The sequence below is a fragment of the Mesocricetus auratus genome, unplaced genomic scaffold (genome assembly GCF_017639785.1).
Source record: "Mesocricetus auratus isolate SY011 unplaced genomic scaffold, BCM_Maur_2.0 Super-Scaffold_100707, whole genome shotgun sequence".
NCBI classification, from domain to species: Eukaryota; Metazoa; Chordata; class Mammalia; order Rodentia; family Cricetidae; genus Mesocricetus; species Mesocricetus auratus.
In genome coordinates this window covers 704,926-724,699 of record NW_024429269.1, presented here as the reverse complement: position 1 = coordinate 724,699, position 19,774 = coordinate 704,926, and the positions used below count along the sequence as shown (strand labels likewise).

General features: G+C 45.8%; 1 protein-coding gene across 1 annotated transcript in view; it reads right to left on the bottom strand.

Annotated features, from left to right (window-relative positions):
- Positions 1 to 1,383: 1,383 nt before the first annotated feature.
- Dock5 (dedicator of cytokinesis 5) overlaps positions 1,384 to 19,774 on the bottom strand; it is a 184,230-nt gene continuing 165,839 nt past the window's right edge. Inside the window, exons 44-52 of the mRNA XM_040740571.1 lie at positions 19,467 to 19,553; positions 16,455 to 16,631; positions 15,011 to 15,094; positions 14,014 to 14,151; positions 11,767 to 11,933; positions 8,700 to 8,868; positions 7,676 to 7,814; positions 6,680 to 6,780; positions 1,384 to 5,731 (exon numbers count right to left, since the gene is read on the bottom strand). Coding sequence (XP_040596505.1) covers positions 5,627 to 5,731; positions 6,680 to 6,780; positions 7,676 to 7,814; positions 8,700 to 8,868; positions 11,767 to 11,933; positions 14,014 to 14,151; positions 15,011 to 15,094; positions 16,455 to 16,631; positions 19,467 to 19,553 — 1,167 coding nt within the window. The 3' untranslated portion in view covers positions 1,384 to 5,626. The remainder of the gene's footprint in view (positions 5,732 to 6,679; positions 6,781 to 7,675; positions 7,815 to 8,699; positions 8,869 to 11,766; positions 11,934 to 14,013; positions 14,152 to 15,010; positions 15,095 to 16,454; positions 16,632 to 19,466; positions 19,554 to 19,774) is intronic.

The following is a 19,774-nucleotide window of genomic DNA, read 5'->3' as shown; positions in this document are numbered from 1 at the left end:
GTGTTCACAGGGGAGGTTCAGTGACCACTCTCCCACGTTCTGCAGCTGGTGAGGAGCAGGGCCAGCTCTTATGACCTCAGGACCAGCTCTCCATTTTCAGCAGCATTTTCCTTCCTGAGAACTTAAGAAACAGAAGTGTAAACAGTCCATTGCAGACAGAACCTGGTGTTCCTTTGTCTCCTGGGCCACCTTTCATCCTCCACAAGGTCAGAGTCAGGCTTCATGTTAGGTATACACGCACAGACATCTTTCATCAAGATGACAAACAGCCATGATGTCTTGACTTTCAAGCGATGAAGCTGAGGCTCAGGGTTTGGGGGCCCACTCAGTTCCACTGGATCTGAGTTCACCATTCCCTAAACTGCACAGCAAAGAACAGCCAATCAGGCGAGACTTGGGAGTGTTGGGTTGTAGGAACTGAAACAGGTGACTGGGGCTCATGATCAACGTGGTTCTGTGGCCATCCCATGACGTCCTACATGTGATGACACAATTTTCACATATCCCCACAACTTTCAGGTAGCTATAGAACCATTGGGAAGAAACTCAAACTTCAGCAAATTCCCATGGAATATTGTAAATTGGATTTTTAAAAAAATATTGTGATTGGCAAGTGGAAGCCTACCATCTTTCATTAATGATTGTTTTAGACAGTCTCACATTACTCAAATGGGCCTTGAACTTGTTATTAATGGACCTATTTTTTAAAAAGCAACAGACCTTCTTATACATTATACTTGGAGCATTGGGTTTCAATCAAACACCATATCTGGGGAAACTTTTTTCTTGAGCCATGGGTTCTCTTGAATGGGATAAAAAAAAGTTCATTCAGCTGCTGTTGCTGTTATAGACTTGGGATGACACATGGCAGTTTGCAAGCCTATTGGATCCACTTAATCCACAGATGGCCCAAAAGATCAAGGGGGATATCAAATATAAAAACATTACCTTTACTAAATGTCAAAGCTTTCCCTCTATCTGAAAACTTTACCTCTCAGTGTACCTTACATACCTTACATACATAACACAATTATGCACTGTCTATGTGTGTGTGCCCGTGTGCACTTTTCAAGTCCGTGTGTCGGTGCATGTGTGTCCAGAACACACGAGCCTAACATTCACTCATGCCTCAGGACAAATGCCATCTATATTTTTGATAAGCACATAGGGTAATCCTTTGACACATAGATAACAGGACATTACTAGCTGTTAAAAGTAATAGATTAATTGGGCCAGCCTAGATGTTCTTACTTTATCCACTTACCTGTGCCTATTTACCCATGAAGAACATATAAAACCTGCACACATGGAATAACTTTCCTTCAGAAAACTTTCATCTCAGCTCAGACAACAAAGGCATGAGTGATCAGGGCAAAAAAGAAATGAAAAGATTGCAGATTTTATTAGTTCTATGTAAGACAGACACCAGGATCCCACAGTATGCATTTCTAGATCTGTAATGAAATCAGTCTGAAGGGCCCTGAGGGTGAAGTGTCTTGAAGGAGCTGTTACTAGGGAAAAACCATTAAGCCCATGATCATATTTTAATCATCTAAAAACAATAACAAGCTAAACACATAGTAAACTTTAAAATACATTTCCATTTTAATTTACAAAATAAATAACAGCAAATATGAACAAAACTCTTCAACACACATCTCCCTAACTGTTTATGTATGAAATCCAATTATTTATAAAATCGTGGTGAACAACCCATAAGAGGTGACTGAAGGGATGAGCTTGGGCATGCATGTGGGAGACAGACTGCGCTGGGCCTGAAGACTTAATGCCCTGGAAAGAAAACGATTCCTCCCATAGATAACAATGAATCATTTAACTCCGAACCCACCCAAAGAGAAGCTTCACTTTTTCCAATTATTATTTCTTCTGCTGTACAGAGCTAGGACCCAGAACCTCGCAAAGCTAAGCCAAGTGAGCTCTATCTTCAACACTTCCAAGTGAATTCTAAATAAGAGAGGAATGAGTGTCCAAGAAAGCAGTAGTTGTCAACTTTCCAAAGCACTCAAGGGAAGTGTGTCTCTTAGCAAGGGACTGGAGGTCTAGGCACAGCAGGCCAGCCTGGTGACTCTGAAGACTATTATCCACAGGCTGTCCCAGAAAGTTAGAGGACAATTTGAACTAATATCTAAAAAATAGATGCTAAGCTCATTAATATTCACTAATCTTTTGCTCAGAATAGCCAGGCCTGGCAGGCTCAAAGCAACAGTAGAGGTTGAAAAATGTGGATTCCAGTTCATACAGCAAAAGCCTCTGGACAGAGGTCTCACTTTGTTTCCTTAGAATCATGAAGGCCAGGGCAGAAGGAAACTGACTGAGTCCATGCAGTCTCAAACATACAACAGACAAGAATATGGACTTGCAATGTGAATCATCATCTCTGCTGTCTTGTGTCGATGGGGCAGGCCTTGTCTCCATTTCATTATACCTGAGAAGTGTGAAGGTGAAGGCACAAACTTGGAAGGACCTCCCAATTACGTCTCAGAGAATTGTGCCACTGGCACGCAGGCTCCCTCTGGGATACAGGAGTCATGTCTGTCTGAGAAAAGGTCACATGGGTATCTAGCTGTCTAATGATGTCTCTGTCTGCACTCCTGTGATTTGTGTACTCACTGTACATAAGTTGCAAAATGAAAATGCGCCCCTCAGTCTGGAGGCAACTGGAAGGGAAAGACTCAGCTTGGAAATCAATGACAAAGGTGGCTATCATGGCATCTGAGCTCTTGTGAGACACCCTGCTTTATCCAAGGGGTCTGCAGTGTGGCTAAGTGTACAATGGGTGTCCCTGTCAAGCAAGGGGTGGAGGTGGAGGTGGAGGCCATCCACTGCCAAGCAGCCTTACTTAGGGCTTTTCTTCTCATATAGCGCTGACTTTCTGATCCAATAACACACTGGAGTGAATTGCATAGTAGGATGTTTCTATTGAGTGCACCAAGGGGCTAGTACTGTATCTAGCCTCCAGCAAGGGTATATTTTCTTTAAAACAAATCTCAAAGCAAGACAAGTCACCATGGCAGAGAGGGAATGGAAAAGAGTGATGTAACAATGCCTCAAACTCAAAGCCATCGGTCAACATTCATTCATGAAGACTGTGACAATCTCAGGGCTGAGTTCCCTGCCTTTCCATTCCTCAGCCAGGTTAGCAAGGGCAGTAAAAACTGGTCCTTCTTGCCCCCTGCTTCCTGTCCCTTCTAAATTTAACATCATTGCAGTCTTCAACTTCAGGACAGTGATTTTTCTTTTAATCAAATTAACCCTTCTTGTTGTTATGTCAACTTGCTACAAGCTATCACAGCAATAGAAACCCTAAGACAGCTTCCCAAAGAAGTGAATCTCCCAGTGCCCTGTAAAATCGGTACCTATAACATCACCCAGAGTCCTGTGCGTCAAGGCAGCTGAAAACTATTATTTTTATTAAAGTGGAAAGGGAATCATGTGGAAAATGCCCTACTGGAAAAGGGGTAGGGGTAGGGTACTTCTGGACAACAACCGGTCCAGCTTTGCCCAGAAAGAAAACTCAGGACTCATGTCTACTGATCTGCAAGAACAGGCTGGGGATTTGCTCTTCTTTTCCCACCCAGTTTCTGTTTCCATGGCAGCCTGCAAAGTACAGTGACATCTTTAAATCCTTTCCAGTCAGTCTGCTAGGGCTCTTCCCAAGCTCCATGGATGCCCCCTCTATCACCCTTCTGATGCCTTCCTGCTTCTTTGCAGGGCTTGGATCTTCTCACTTAAAACGATCTCCAACTCTTACTAACCCTTCCACGCATATGGAAGGCCACCATCTTTTAAGTAAGACCTGCATACCTGAATTCACCCTCAAATACCTTGAAGAAAAATGAACAGCATCAAATCTTACCCAGGTCTAGGAGAGAAAAAGAAAGTCGCTGACTGCATGACCCCATTCCGCCTTAATGGCACCCCGTAAGCACCTGTGTGGGAGGTAATGTCTCTACTTGAATAGTGAGAAAGCGAACCCTCAGAGAATTTCAAATGGGAAGTGACACCTGGGATTTCAGGGCAGAGCAGTTTAAAATTCCAGAGCCTGTGTGTTTTCCAAGCTCACATGTGGGTGCTCCTTGATGGGAATAAAGAACAGAGACTGGCGTGGTATTTCTAGGATAGGCACGCTGACTTCTCGAGTGCTGTGCCAGGCCTGTCCCTGGCTTTGGCTGCCTTGATTGCTGTGAGGAACCAGGTGCATCTCTCTTAACAAAGGCGGTAGTGAAAGGAGCCTCACAAACAAAGCAGAACAGGGAGACAGGTGCAGATTCTCCCAGCTGAAATCCCTGCGTGCACTTGAACTTGGAAGGACAGATTAAGGGCAAGGTTGCTGACAGATTCCAGAAGCCCAGGGTAGCCTCAAGCCACACAAAGGCCTTCAGTTTTGCATCAACACCCAAGTCTGATAGAACTATTTGAGCTTTTCAGATATCACCCTAGCTGGGGCTAGACCACCGGGACCTTGTTAGAGATGCCTTTTTGGATCTATGTGCTATCTTGGGTACATCCTATGTGAGCAAGCTGGGCTGGTAGAAAAAAACCTGTAGTCCACTTTCTGTGGGTAGCCCCGATTTCCTCACCTACAAAACGAGGTGAGTGAGTGTGTGTGTGTGTCTGTGTCTGTGTGAATTTTAAAACCCGTCTAACTCAAAACATCTGTACATCTTGTGGTCATTTATGTACTTATGTGAACATAATATTTGGGCATCAAAGTCACCTTAATTTTTCCTTCTGAAAGGAATATGGACATTAGTACCATTAGGAAGCAATCAGATTAATTCTATGATCAAGAGGAATAAATAATCAAAGGGAATATTGCACTGTATTCTCCAGGGTAAAATCAAGTAGCAGGCAGGGGCCACCTCATCAGGTCAACAGTCTGGAAATGTAACTTGTAGGACCATGGCTCCTAGGTCCCTCAGAGCCCAGGATGTGAGCTCAGAGAGAAGAAGGGGATGAGAAAGAGCGAGCAAAAGAATTTCAAAGGAACCCGAGGCACAGCACGTGACTGCTGCATGGTGGGGGCCATTCATCGGGAAAGGAGAGTGCCAGAATGTGAGTCCATGGAATCCTGGAGAAGCCAACCACACCAGAGAGTGGCCCCACCTCCGATACACACAAGTGCTCTTTCCCTCAAGGGCACCAGTAGACATTAGGGAAAGGAAGCATGGCAGCTCCTGGAGTGTACTTGGTATCTGGCTCTCGGGAGGTTAGGCAGGGTAGGGATGCAGATGGAGAGAAGAAAAGAAGTCTTAAACACAGCAGTTCCGAAGCAATCTGAGAAATCCACACAGGAGTCAGTTGCCGCAGGAGAGCTGGCAGGAGGCATCCAAATACCCGAAGATCCAGCAAGTCAGTGGTTGAGGCCAACACGCCATCACGGGAAAAGGACAGCACTTGCTTGTTCATGATACAGAAGGCCACATGGGCTAAAGGGGGTGTGGCATGGTCCTCAGATGAACAAACAGTTCTGAGATGGGGAATCGTCTCAGTGCGGGAAGCAGTGCTGGCAGGGAGCCCTGCATGGCAGGCCACCCTTTCTAGGGGTCATTCTTGGGCAACAGTGGTCCAAGGCACTCTGAGGTGCAGAACCAGGCTGACATCTTCACTGAGACCCTGGCTCAGAAGAGAGGATGCCTGACTTTCGAGCCTTTGGAGGTGGTGGGGGCGGGGCTTTGGCTTCTCTCCGGACAGGCAGTGGGGGTGCAATCTGGAGAGAAGACACATGGAATTACAAACAGTCCCTTTTTAAATTTCCAATCCATCCCTCCCCCATTTCACACTTTCATTTTATTGTCACATTGACGGGCATGTATTCTGTCTATACAAGAAAAAAAGGTACTCATTGGTCCTTTGATGGGGGATGTCCTTTTGTACATATGTTTCTCTTATTGGTTGATGAAGAAAACACTGATTGGCCAATAGCCAGGCAGAAAGTATAGGCGGGGCTACCAGATGAGGAGAATGCTGGAGAAGCCTTGAGAGAGAAGCCATGTAGCTACTGGAGGAGTAACATGCCAGATTACGAGTAAGCCACAGCCTTGTGGCAATACATAGTTTAATAGAAATGGGTTAATGATTAAGAGCGAGCTAGCCAGTAAGGAGCCTGAGCCATGGGCCAATAGTTTAATAACTATTACGTCTCTGTGTATTTACTTGGGGCTAATCAGCTGAGGGACCAGGTGGGACAGAAACTCCAGCTACAGTCCTTGTTCTCTTGAGCTGAACACACATACACACACACACACACACACACACACACACACACACACACACACACACACACGGTGCATCACCAACACTTGGGTACCTGACAAATACTTAGAAAGCACTTAGTAATATTTACTGAAAGAAGGAATGAAACACTTCTGAGTCCACTGCAAAACAACCATTCACAAGTGACACTTTGGTGTGAACTTTACCACCCTACGGGAAGCAGAGAGCGTGCCTCCTTCAGTCACATGACCACATGAAGCAGGCTTCTGTCTTATTTCCCTTCTCATCTCCTGAGGCTGCAGGAATGAACCCAGCACTGACTACGGGGTGTGGCCACATGGTGTGGGGAATGCCTCTCCTCTACACGGCGTGGACAATCGAGTATTGTCTGCTCAGGGGTGGTGCCTGGTGACCACACTGATGACAACCTGCAGGTCCTTACCTCATCTGAGTTCCTCTGGCTGCTCTCATAGGGCTTGCTTTTCGGGGGAGGTGGAGGAGGGGCAGAAGTCGTCAGCTCATCTGTCTGCAAAGATGGGGAGCCTGGAAATGATACAAAGGAGACAGAATGAAGGATTTATTCAGATTCTTCACAAAAATAATGTCTGCCACCACAGCACCTATACCGGCCTCACACACATTGCTGTCGCCATTTCTGAGGTGTCTATGGAGAGGACAAGACCTTGACCCTGCCCAACCACAGCTGCTCTTTAATTCACCGGGACGCTTCACCCGGAATTCTGAAGCAGAAATTCCCATGCTTTCTCTTTGTTTGTTTTGTTTTTTGAGACAGGATTTCTCTGTATAACAGCTCTGGCTGTCTTGGAATTCACTCCGTAGATCAGGCTGGCCTTGAACTCACCGAGATCTGCCTGCCTCTGCCTCCGGAGTGCTGGGATTGAAGGTGTGTGCCACCACCATTCTGCCCATGTTTACTCTAAAGCTTAGGATGAGAACAGTTTCTAATTTTAGGAAGCTGTTCTCCAATGTACTCTAAGTGTTTAGGGAAATATGCACGCTCTTCAGGAAGCTTCACCTGGCTATACAGAACGCCTGACTGGACCGGCAATGGTGGACATGTCCTCCCTCTGCACTACAGGAGCATCCGAGTTTGTCTGGAGCGCTGCCTATGCCTGGTTCCAGGTGAACAGCAGCATACAGGATGGGTCTGTTATTTTTAACCCCTGAATGGGTTTAGCTACTCAGTAGTACCACAAGTGACTTGTGGTTGGAAAAGGACAGGCAGACCCTCAGGATTGCTACTGAAATAAGCACAGCCCCAAACTCCAGCCTTTTGATGATCCCAATGGCCACTGAACAGAATCGACTTTGCAACAGCCTCTTATGGTCTGCAGCTGGTGTAATTAGGAGTTACCCAGATTCACAGCCACATTCCATTTCCTAATAGAATCGATCTAGAAGACATGGAAAAACTCACTTAGGGTCCTTGTAGCTTTGGGAGTGAGCGGAGGTGGGCTCAAGGCTGTAGACTGCAGAGGTGAAGTATTGTGAAATGGTGTCAGCCGGCTGTCCACGAGCTGGAGACTCTTTGGCCTCTGTGTTTTTCTGCCTGGGCTCTGGAAACAAAGAGGGAAACCCAAAACATTAAAACGTCATGGTGGACATGGCAGACCTCAGTAACACGCTGAGCAACCTTAAATGCTGGACAGAACATAACAAGGGTCATGTTTCTTTCTGTTCTCCAGTGTGTGTGCACAAACATGTGAGGGCTACAATCAACTTGGGTTATCTTACTCTACCACTCTCCATTACACAGCTGAACCTAAAGCTCGATGTTTGATCTAGGCTAGCCATGCACTGAAATCGCATGCAGGGTGTCACACCCACCCAGTCCTCCCACTTTTTACCTACTGATCCATCTCCCCTACCATCTCCAACTGTTACTTCTAAGGTCACTGTATTGTTACATGGCAGGCACTTGGCACAGATACTTTTTGAGAATGACATCAAAGCACAGGTAACTTTTGGTCTGGCCACTGACTTGATTCTGACCACACAGTGTACTATTCTTAGGGAAAGTTGGTCTGGTAAAAACCAGACGTGGCTTATGGGAGACAAAGGGTGTCTTCTTTAAAGTTAAAGAGTGAAATGAAAATGTTTGCACTGACTTATGGAACACAGTGGCAAGAGCTGCGATTCCAAGTGCAACCCACGTGTTTACGCTGTGGGTATGAGATCCTGTGCCAGTATTGACTTGGAGACTTGAAACTCTCCGTATATGCTTTTCTTCCTGCCATCTGTGATTTGACACCAGCACGGCTGCTAAGTCCTGACACTAGCTGCAGCCAGGCTTCTATCTGTGACTCACTGCTGTGCAGTGGCTGAAAATGTGCAGACTGACGGGCAGGCAGTGGGACCCCGCCAGTGGTGTCCCCCCTCCCCGTGGTGGCCCGCCAGTGTTTGCTTCCACTTGTTCTCCTTTTTTTTTTTTTTCTTTTTACCATCATGTCAGGTTCTGGCGCTTTCTCTGCAATGACTTGTGACTTGCTCAGACTCCAGTCTTTCCTCTTGAACTTGCTCATCCGGTTTTCGCTGTCTTCTTTGGGTGGCAGATCTTCAACTCTGGCTCCCGATGAGGCTCTGCGCTCAAACAGTGGTTCCAGGATGGACCTGTTAGCCAGGAAGGTCAAAAGTCACAAAACTTCGATCCCAGAATGGTAGACTTGACATCAAAGCACCAGCACCTCACCTCCATCTTCACCCAACTTCTCGGGTCCTCAGAGTCTAATTATCAGACAAACTTCTCAGTGTAAAACACACAGAAATGAGATGGTCATGTGAAAGGGAGAAAATATTAGCGAATTTTTATCACTTCACCCCCATCCCTGGTGTCATATATTTGTTCCCTTGTGGATATGTTCATGTGTGTGCAGATCACATGCAGCCATGTAAGCATGCATGTGAAGGTCAGAGGTCAACACTGGTTGGCTTCCTCTATTACTTTCTACCTTATTTTTCAAGGGCTTCTCTCTGAATGCAGAGCTCACTGATTTGGCTGGATTGGCTGGCCAATGAGCTGTCAGACATGTCCTATCTCCATCTGACCCTAGCACTGGGGTTATGTATGTGTGCTGTCACAAATCACTTTGATGTGGGTGCTACAGATTTAAACCCAGGTCCCTCATTGATATTGACTCTACCCTGGGAAGAGAAAAAGACAGAACATATAAAGTAAAAGAGTAGCTCATATCACTAGCTCTCTGATGGGGAAGTCCTGCATATATGTCAATAAAGCACTGTCGGCCAATAGGGAAGCAAGATAGGTGGGACTAGGAGTCTAGGAGGATTCTGGGAAATGTAGCGAGGGGAGCTGTCACCATGTGATTCCCAGGAAGAGGGGATGCAAGTCTTCGTTCTCAGAAAGATAAGTCTTTATAAAAATATATATTGGTGATTATGGGTCAATAATTAAGTCAGAGATAGCCAATGAAAAACAATAACAAATGGCCAACAGCTTCATAATTAATATAGTGTCCTGTGAATTATTTGGGGGTTCAGGCAGCTCGGCAGGGCCCAGGCAGCTGGCCGGAAGAATACGCTTTACAGCTCTCTGTAGGCTAGAGAGCCTGCAGAAGTTATCCAGTTGCTGGGTACCCTGGGCACGGAATCTTAGGTTCCTTATCGGCAAAATGGGACAATGTTTGGCACTAGTGAGTGTTTGAGAAATGTCGACTGGGTACAATGATAGATTTTCAAGTTCCATTATGAAAATTGGTCCACTCAGGAATCATGATCAAACGCTACACACAGAGGGGAGAGATGGATATATAACATGCATATTTTAGATGAAGGGCAAGTATTTTTAATATTCAAAAATGGAAAGAGTAGACTAAAGAAAAAAGAAAGTGCAAAATTTTTAAAGTTTGGTTTAATTTATGACTAAGAAGATATTTGAAGCTGAAAATGATGGCATATGCCCATAATCCCAGCTATTCAGGAAGCTGAGGCAGAAAAATCACTCAAATGCAAAGTGTTTGCAAATAGATTGGGCAATGTTTTTTTTTGTTTGCTGTTGTTGTTTTTATATTTTATTATTGAGTTTCAACACACACACACATACACAAAGCCTTGATAATAAGTTCATGTACATGCCCTCTGTCATCAACAACAATCAACTCAGAGCCTGTCTTGTTTCGTCTACATACCTAATTATAGTCCTTACCCTTCATTAAATTACTTGAGAGGGGTTCCCTGTTGTCAACTCTCTTTCTGTCTGTCTCTGTCTCTGCCTATGGATCACGATGAAACTCTATTGTCCCAGTGCCATGAGTTCCACCATGCTCCTGCCATGTTCTAGGCATGATGATAATAGACTACCCCCCTCTGCCATGTTCTAGGCATGATGATAATAGACTACCCTCCTCTGCCATGTTCTAGGCATGATGATAATAGACTACCCCCCTCTGACACTGTAAGTAAGTCTCCAGTAAAGGCTCTCTTTATGAGAGTTGCCTTGGTCATGGAGTCTCTTCACAGCAACAGAACAGTGACTAAGACAATAACATAGGGTAGCTCTGAAATTCCAGAAACCCTCCTGTTTCAAAATTTTGAGTACTGAGATTACAGGCATGAGCCACAACACCTGGCTGAAAGTTCTTTATCTCATTTCCAGTTAATTTCTCCTTTTAAAAGATCTATCTATCTATCTATCTATCTATCTATCTATCTATCTGTCTGTCTATCTATCTAATAATGCATTCATGTAAATCTTTTCTCAGGGTATTTTCCAGTTGTTATAGTTTTCATCTGAACTATCTACTTTCTTATTTATTCATTAATTTACTTGCTGAACAAACTTCTGTACTTTGATTTTGTAATTTAATAAGATAGTTTTCCACCCTAATTATTTTTTATTTGTTTTAAACTGACAAAAAAACTGTATCAATTGCTGACATATATAAAGGAGTGACACTCAATATTTATCTTAAAACTGCACTTTTGGTTGAAAAACTATTGAACTGAACTCAGCGAGCTTTCCGTTGTTTGTCCGCAAAGGAGGTGCACTGCATTCTTAGATATACATATGTGTACACACACACTAAACTACTGATGGTTCTAATACACTGAATGTTAAAAACATACACGAAGAGGTTTGTTTTGTGTGTGTGTGTGTGTGTGTGAGAGAGAGAGAGAGAGAGAGAGAGAGAGAAAGAGAGAGATCATTTTCTACCTTTGGAATTTTGTACTATATTATTCTGTGATTAATTGATAAAGCAAATTAAGTTTGAAGTTGCTTTAAAAATGATACACACGAGGAGAAATTAATCTGTGCCTAGAAGGCAATTGTGTTCTGTAGGTGGTGAAATACTAATTTCTCATTTTCTACTTTTAGTAACAGTGTTGTCAGTGATGTTCACCATGGAGAACATGAGAGGTTAATGAGGCCCTCGACTATGACTTATTCCCTCAAAGGCATGGTGTGTAGACACACTGAGTCTCACCTTGGTGCCCAAAGCTAATGTCGCAGGTGCTGTCCTACCCCACCTTATGTGTAAAGATCAGCCTTACCCATCAGATCCTGGCCTGGAGGGTGCATTGTCAGAAGAGTTGGAGGAGGTGGAGACCACTGAAGAGGCCACAGAGGTGACAGACAGCCTGCGCAACGTTGAGGACAGGATGTAGGGCAGTACCATTGAGCCCGTACGGCTCGGCTTCCTCTCCGTCAAGTTGGGTGGCTGAAACACATGTAGCCTCAAGGTTAGCAGCCTGCAATGCAGCCCGCATGCTCTGGGGAACCTGCCCAGTTGGCCTTCTGAACATATGCAATGTTGACCTAAGAGCAAGGTCTAAGGCGGGGATGGACGGAGGTGTATGTGTGCCACAGAACTAAGCTGAGCAGGGCGAGTCTAGGAAGTCCAGGATGCCCCCCTTTACAACTGTCACCTGGGACTCACCGCCACCATGTGGTATTCTACTAAATTTGCTTTGTAACATTGGCTGGGTCTAACAATGATGGAGGACACTGGGTTAAAGAAAAGTTTAGTCTTGTGGTCCAGGAACGTGGGCACAAAAGACACACACATACCTAGATAGTAATAGGAGGAGAGAAAATGTCAGGGAGAAAACTAAACTGGGCACTTTGGGGGACGGGGGTGGGTGGCAGAATCTAGCTCTGTAGCTTAGCCTGGCCTCGAACTCCTAGCTCTCCTTCTGCTTCAGCCTCCTGAGTGCTGAGACGACGGACGAGCATCAGCATACCTGGCAGGACTGGGTCTCTGGTGAGTGAAAGAGGTGAAGAGGTGGCGGGAAAGGTCCCCTGGGGGAACTCTAGTGGGGAGAGAGAGGCAGAGCTTTGAGTTGAGGAAAATAATTTAAAAGTCAGGGGTTCAAAGCAAGAAGACAGTAAAAGAGGGAAAGGAGAACTCAAGGGCAAAAGGTCACAGCGAAGAACCAGAACCATCACACCATCAATTGTGAGATCAGACAGGACAGCAGCACACTCCCCTCAGCGCCTGGGGGAGGTGGGGAGACCCACTATGATGCAGCCTCATGGAGTGTCGAGGATGGCAGAGCAATGTGTCAGGCACGCACGTTGTAAAATACAGCTTACAACCCTTCCTCAAGATCTGACGAGCACACTTTTACCAAAACAGAAAAAAGAAACTGGAAAAGCTATAAAAATTAGGCAAGACAGAAGGAATGGTCTATGTGTGGATCGAGGAGAATGCTCTATGTGTGGAACGAGGAAATTGACTGCACCCCCCCCCCAGTGTTCTCAAAGTGCCTGCCCAGTCCAGTCACCTTGATGAACAGCGGCAGCTGGCCATTTGTTAAAATTGTAAACTCGGGCCCTATTGTGTCCTTGGAATCTGAAGCCATTTATCTGTGTCTCATAAGATCTCTGTCCGGAAGGTTGGCTCAGCCCAAAGATGGTTGTATGACTTAAGGTAGAACAGGCTGTCTCCTGCCTGCCCATTTACCTAACATCAGAGGTACCATCATACCTATAGGGAAAAGGGGCCAGCCAAAGAAACACACCCTGAGCAGAGCCAGAGAAACACACTTTGGCCCTGCAACCAGAACCAAAGAAATACAACCTGACCCTGAAACTAGTGCCAAAGGAACACACTTTGTCCCTGGAATCAGAGTCAGTGAGAAAAATATACCCTCGTCCTAACATTAGAGCCAAAAGGCTAAAAAGGACCAGTGGAAGAAATATACTTTGGCCCTGAAACCAGAGCCAAATCTGACTCTAAACCTGTGCAGAAAACCAACCAGTCCCTGAGCAGGAGATCTAGCCAATCTGAGCTCAGAGACTGAAATCTGACCAATCCCCACTCTGCAAATCTCCTTGGAAAAACTCTGCTCCCTAAGAATCCCTATAGAAACCCTGTGGCTGTTCAGGCCCATCCTAGCAGAGGGCAGCCACTCTCCTGGGTTCTTCCCTCCCAACACATCTCTTTCACCAGAGCAGAGATGACCCTGGGCAGAGCAGAGCAGGGCTATAACACTTTTTGCTGGGGAAACCCTCTCCTGCTTGAGCAGAGCTGATACACTGGAGAAGCCTTTTCCTGAAGCAGGGCTGTAAGCTGTTATGCTGTGACCTGTGGTATTCCTTGGCTCCCAAATGCCAGAACACCTTTCCATCTGAGCTGCAACACTCAGTATTCTTCGGATCCCGAGTGCCAGAATAGCCATCCAACTGATCTAATCCATCAAAATGCTTATAACTCCTATGCTGATATGATTCACTTGGCATCTGGGACCCTGAGCAATGTCATGGGAGGGACCAGGGGAAGCTTAGACGAAGCTTACCAGCGTTATGACCCCATATAGCTTCTCTACTTTCTCCTTCAGATCGTGGAAGCATGAGGACAGCCGGTCATGCAGTGGCTTAAGCTGCTCTGTTAGCTTCTCCCCGTGGATGCGGATCCCTTCTGTGAGCAGAGGTATCTGGAAGAAAGGGCATGAAAGGAGTGAGAGACATGGCTTGGGAAGAGAGGGAATTCAGATTTGGAGGTTTGGGCAAGGTGGGATGGAGTAGGCGAGGCTAACCGACAGGCAGAATTATCTAGTGAAAATGCCACGTTTTAGTCTAGGCTTGGGAACTGTGTCAAAGGAACAGAGAGGAACCAAAGATTCTAGAGAAGCCAACAGACAAGGTGAATGCAACTGAGCACTGGGTTAGGCATTGGTCTTAGACTGAGTCTAATGGCTGCTTTTCTAGTAGTTTTTATTAACATGGTTAAAAAAAAATGAGAGCCATATGTGCTAGCAAGAAACACTGACTAGTAAGCCAAATTACAAAATTCCTGTGTGTGCCTGTGTGTGCCTGTGTGTGTGTGTGTGTGTGTGTGTGTGTGTGTAAATGTGTGCCTGTACATGGGGAGGCCATGAGACAACCCCTGCTGTCATTCCCAGATGTTTTGCTTTTTAAAGAAAGGGTCTCTTACTGGCCTGGAATTTACCAACTAGGTTAGGATGGCTGGTCAGTAAGTCCATGAAAATCTGCCTGCTTCATCTCCTCAATACTACAAGAGAATACTGCCACAACCAAGTCTCTCTGTCCCTCTGTCTCTCTCTGTCTCTCTCTCTTACACACACACACACACACACACACACATACGCGCACACACGGAGGAAAAGAGAACAGAGAGTAGAGACAGACACACTCAGAGAGACAGAGACTGAGAGAGAAGGGGAGGCTGGAAAGTGCCTGTAAGCTGTGGAGCCTGTCTTAGGGCTGAGTGCAGCGGACACCCATGCAGTACTGTGCACAGCGGGCCAGTTGTGTGCCTCCCTAGCTTCGTACCTGTAAGGCAATCAGCCGCTTGAGCAGCTCCACCTTCTCCTGGTCCTCAGGGTGTTCTTGTAAGTACTTTTCTGTAAAAAAAGCCTGAAAGCAGAGTACATACAAACATTACTTACGACATTCCCGCTCCCAGCAGAGAGGTGGACAGCTTCAAAAGGGAGAGAGTCTCTTATGTAGTGGTAACCAGGAGGGTCTAACTGAAAACTCATCCCTTTCACAAGACAGCCTTTATTGCACAGTGATTAACTCAGAAATGCATACTAAATAAATTCCTGCCTATATATGGAATGGCTCCCTTAATTCCAAACTCATCCCCTAAGTTGGGAAGTTTCTTCCCTATGCAGGTACCTACAGCTCAGAAAGGTGACACCTATGTCCAAGAGCACACAGTGGCCAGCAGAAAGCCAGAATGAGGTCACAAGAGTGACAGGTCACAAAGCCTTCACTCCACTGGGACACTGTGCACAAACAGAAAAGAGAGTGCCATCCATTCAATCTTTTGCCTCCTCAAAGGGGTTACTTGGCCATATGTATATTTATATTCAAGAAGACTCCCAAAGTATTCATCCACTGAACATGTACCATACCAGCTATGACTCCTGTCTAAAGAACCTTCACCTAGACTGAATTTGTGAACTCCAATATAAATGGTACTCTAGCAAACCCTATCCAGTGGGTTACACATGGTCAGGATGCCTCCTACGCCATTTCAGAGTAACAGATGTAACATCCAGTTAGCAAATCCACGGTGAAACTGTGTGGCAGTTTGAAAGAGCAATGCCAGTAATAGGAGCATGTATCTGCACACTTAGGCCCCAGCTGGTGGTGCTCCCTGGGGAGGTTACAGAACCTGAAGGAAATGGAGCCTTGCTGGAGGAAGCCCATCCCTGGGATGAGATCTGAGAGTTTAGTCTCAAATTTAGTCGCCATTTCCTGTTCCCTTTCTCTATTTTCTGTGCGTGGATGAAGATGTGAACAGCTGGCTTCCAGCTCTTGCCACCACGACAGGCCATCCCTTCCTGCCATGATGGACTCGATGCTTCTGGAGCCATCAGGCAAATAAACTCTTTCTTCCTTAAGTTGATTTTGGTCACAGTATTTTATCCCAGCACCAGAGAAGTGAGTAACATAAGTCGAAACTATCCTCGGTCTATACAACTCGGCTCAGGTCAGGCTGGGGACTCCTGGAAAGCCATTCTACATCAAGCTCTGCTCTCCCTAAAAGTGACTTCAGCGGAGTGCATCCTGGGCTCTGGGACCATCCTAAGCCTTCCTCCCAAAGAACAGAATGAGGCACCAGGGCCTGGCATTCTTCATCAAGGCTCCACAGGGCAAAGTGAGGCCAGGGACAACCCTTATGTATTTCCATGTGCCCATTCAAAGAAGAGAGCGGCACAGAGGGAGGAGGCCCATATGTCTTATGAGAGCCAGGAGCGGGACTTACCTTCTCATAGTTGGAGAATCCCCCCATGACAGCTGGGTCCACAATGCCGCTGAGCAGCATGGAGAGCGGGTGCACAGAGAGGGACTGGTCCCCGGCATGTTGCTGTACACAGTTGCTGACCCTCTCATTGGTCAGCTCCATGGTTTCTATGGCGTTCTCCAACGGGCTGATTTCTTCCTGAGGAATGCAGCACATGGGAGAAGGAATCGTCGTGAGCTCCACTGCAAAGACTGAGACAAACCTGATCACTCTTCTCAAGAGAGAAATCACTCACAATTCACAGAAGCGTAATAGTAAGAGTCTGTTTATCAGGCCCTGGCTTTCTGTTAGTCAATTGCAAACTCAGCTATTGAAAATCTTCTCAGGAAGTGGAATGCTGTAAGTGTGGGTTGTGAAAATGACTGTTTCTCGGAGCAAAGTATCTTTCTACACAACATGTGAGAAGAAAAAAAAAATGTAGAGCTGTATGAGGGTTGTCTCTCAGACAAACTCACCTCAGGAGCTCTGAGACAGTTCCTGCCTAGCAGATCTGAAACACTCTTGTGCCACTGAAAATGGAAAATGTCCCTTGGAAAATTCAGGTGACTCGTTGGCAAGAAAAAGCAAGTGACCTTGGAATCCCTCTATTCAGACTCATGCCTCCTCACCTTATGGTAGGATCTGCCCCATGCCCCATGGCCTTAGGGTAGGGCCTGTGGTTATTGGAAGTCAGAAAGAACAGGGTGACTGAGAAATGAGGCTGAGGTATGGATGAAAAAGAAATCACAGGGACAGATTCCTCTTCTAGAAATGTCCTCAAAACTATATTTCCCCCAAAACCTGGCCTCTTTATCTTCCCCACTACTGGTCACATGATCTCTCACCCCTGACTTTGTTCCTAACATCACCACCCAAAAAGCACAGTACACTTAAATAATGATGATTTCTCACTAACGCTGAGGAATACATCCAATTTCAGGTTATACTGGCCAAGAAATATGTTTCTCTTCCTTCCCCCTTTCTTCTACCCTTTCCTTTCTTTGTTGTACTGAGACAGGGTCTTGTTACACTGTCCTGGATGGCCATTAACCCATTACGAGGACCAAGCTAGCTTCCAACTAGCATTGGTCTTCTTGATTCACCCTCCTGAAAGCTGGCATAGGCATGTGCCACCCTGCCCAGCTCCAAGAAATGTCTGGCCCCAAGAATATCTCTTTTCTTCCTCTCCTCTCTATTGGGTATGAAAATCAGTATTTGTGAGTACCAAATTCATGCTTAACATTGACTGTACATGATCAGCCCAGGAATTATTTCTCAAATACCTACTTTATGCTAAGTGCCTTACTGTACACCAGTTACAAAAGTGGTGAAAACACATAGCCAACTCAGAAATATATAGGGGGACTGGTTCTTTAATTTGAAGGCACCAAAATTTTTCAGGATGCATGAAAACTTGGTTCCAAAGTGATGTAATATTTACACATAACCTTTACATATTTTTCATATACTTAATTTATTAGAGACAGTATCTCACTATGTACCCCTAGTTGTCCTGGAACTCACCATATAGACCAGGCTGGCCTTGAACTCACAGAGATATACTTGTCTCTGCCTCTCAGGTGCTGAGATTAAAGGTTTGCACCACTACATCTGGCTTTTCATATATTCTAAATCATATCTGATTACTGGTGGGACCTAGAGCTATACTGGTGAATACTATACATTATCTAGGGAATGAGGCAAGGGAAGAGTCTATATATTTAGAGCAGAAGTGGCTGTGGTAGACCTAAGTACACAGTATACAATCCACAGCTGAGAAACCCACGGTTGGCTCAGTCACTGAGAGTGGACCTACACATTCTGAGAGTCCACTGTAATTCAAAGCTAGCAGGAATGTATAGCTTTAGTAGGAACTCAAGATGTTCAAATATGGTAGGTCAGAAACATGCCCAGAATGACGGGATCACAGACACCACAAAGGGTATCCACCTGTGGTTGGGTGTTCCAGAGTTGGTGGCATGGAGAAGGTGGGTCCCACACTTACCTTGGTGGGAAATAACACTGAATGAGCACTGGCAGGAGGACATTGAAGCCCATCTCCCCAAAATGACCCAATGTCATTAATTACTTAACTAGCATCAAAGCCTAAGTTCCAACAGATTTTCTCAGAATGGAAGGAGGCAGGTGGAGGTGGAAAGACATGGATGGAGCTGGACAGAAGGAGAAGGAGATGGACAGAGGTGAATAGAAGGGAGAGGCAGCCATGGACAGAGGTAGACACGAAAGGAGATGAGTACAAATGGACAGGAATGGATGGAAGTAAATGGAGGTCGACGGAGACGGACAGAGATAAATGCAGGTGGACAGAAATGAAAACGGGCTCTGTAGTGCAGGTACCACAACAGTGCAGGTACCAGGAAGCCACAGGAGGGTCTAAACACAAGACACATGAAATATTGGGTCCGCTCAGTGGAATTCACACTCTGAGGTAATGAGGAACATAGCTGAAAAGACCAAGGCTCTGTAGTAAGCAGAGACCAGTATGGGATGGGAAACAAGGCAGTAATACAGAGGGATAGAGAGAAGACAGACCAGGTAAGAATTATAAAGGCTAAATGGCAACTTTGGGGAGTACGAGGCAGGAGCTGCAGTTAGAGTGACACAGTGAGCTTAGAATGAAAGGGGCTTTGGGGACAGAGATGTGGCAGACAGGCAACTCCCCAGAGGCATGCCAGCAATGTATCCGAGCACTGGCAGCATTGTGGGGGACACGGGACAATGCCCCTCGGGCCATGAAAGAGTCATTCTCTGAGTGTGACCTTTCGGGTTGATGTTGTAACATCAGTTTTACAAAGTGACCCCATTCTACAAGTGTGCTTCTTGTTTCCCCTTTAAAAAACAAAGTTGGCCGGAGGAGGCAAATCAAGCTGGTGCGGACTGCAGGGGAGCTGAACAAAAGCTGTTATTCTTTTTGCAGACAGAAAGGCTCCCACCACACACGCCCCGCCGGAGTTACAAATCCGAATGACTCACTGTTGAAATCTGTTTTACTTCGAACCACTTGAGGATCCCAGGGAAGGTATAGGCTGTCGTGTATGTGGTCCTTTCAATCCACATGGTCTGGTACCAGAAAGAAAACAAAATGAAATGGTAGTCAGCTTTCGGGTCACAACTGACCCCAAGCCTCTGGCTCACTTGTGAAAATCCATTCTCAAGTCTCCTAGGGAATGGAACCCAACTCTTCATAAAACCCAAGGACCGTGGGCTTCGACTCTGCATGGGGTCAGTTAGTCTCCTTGGGCCCTTTCACTCTCAAGATGGAAACTTGAGGTCCAGGTAGC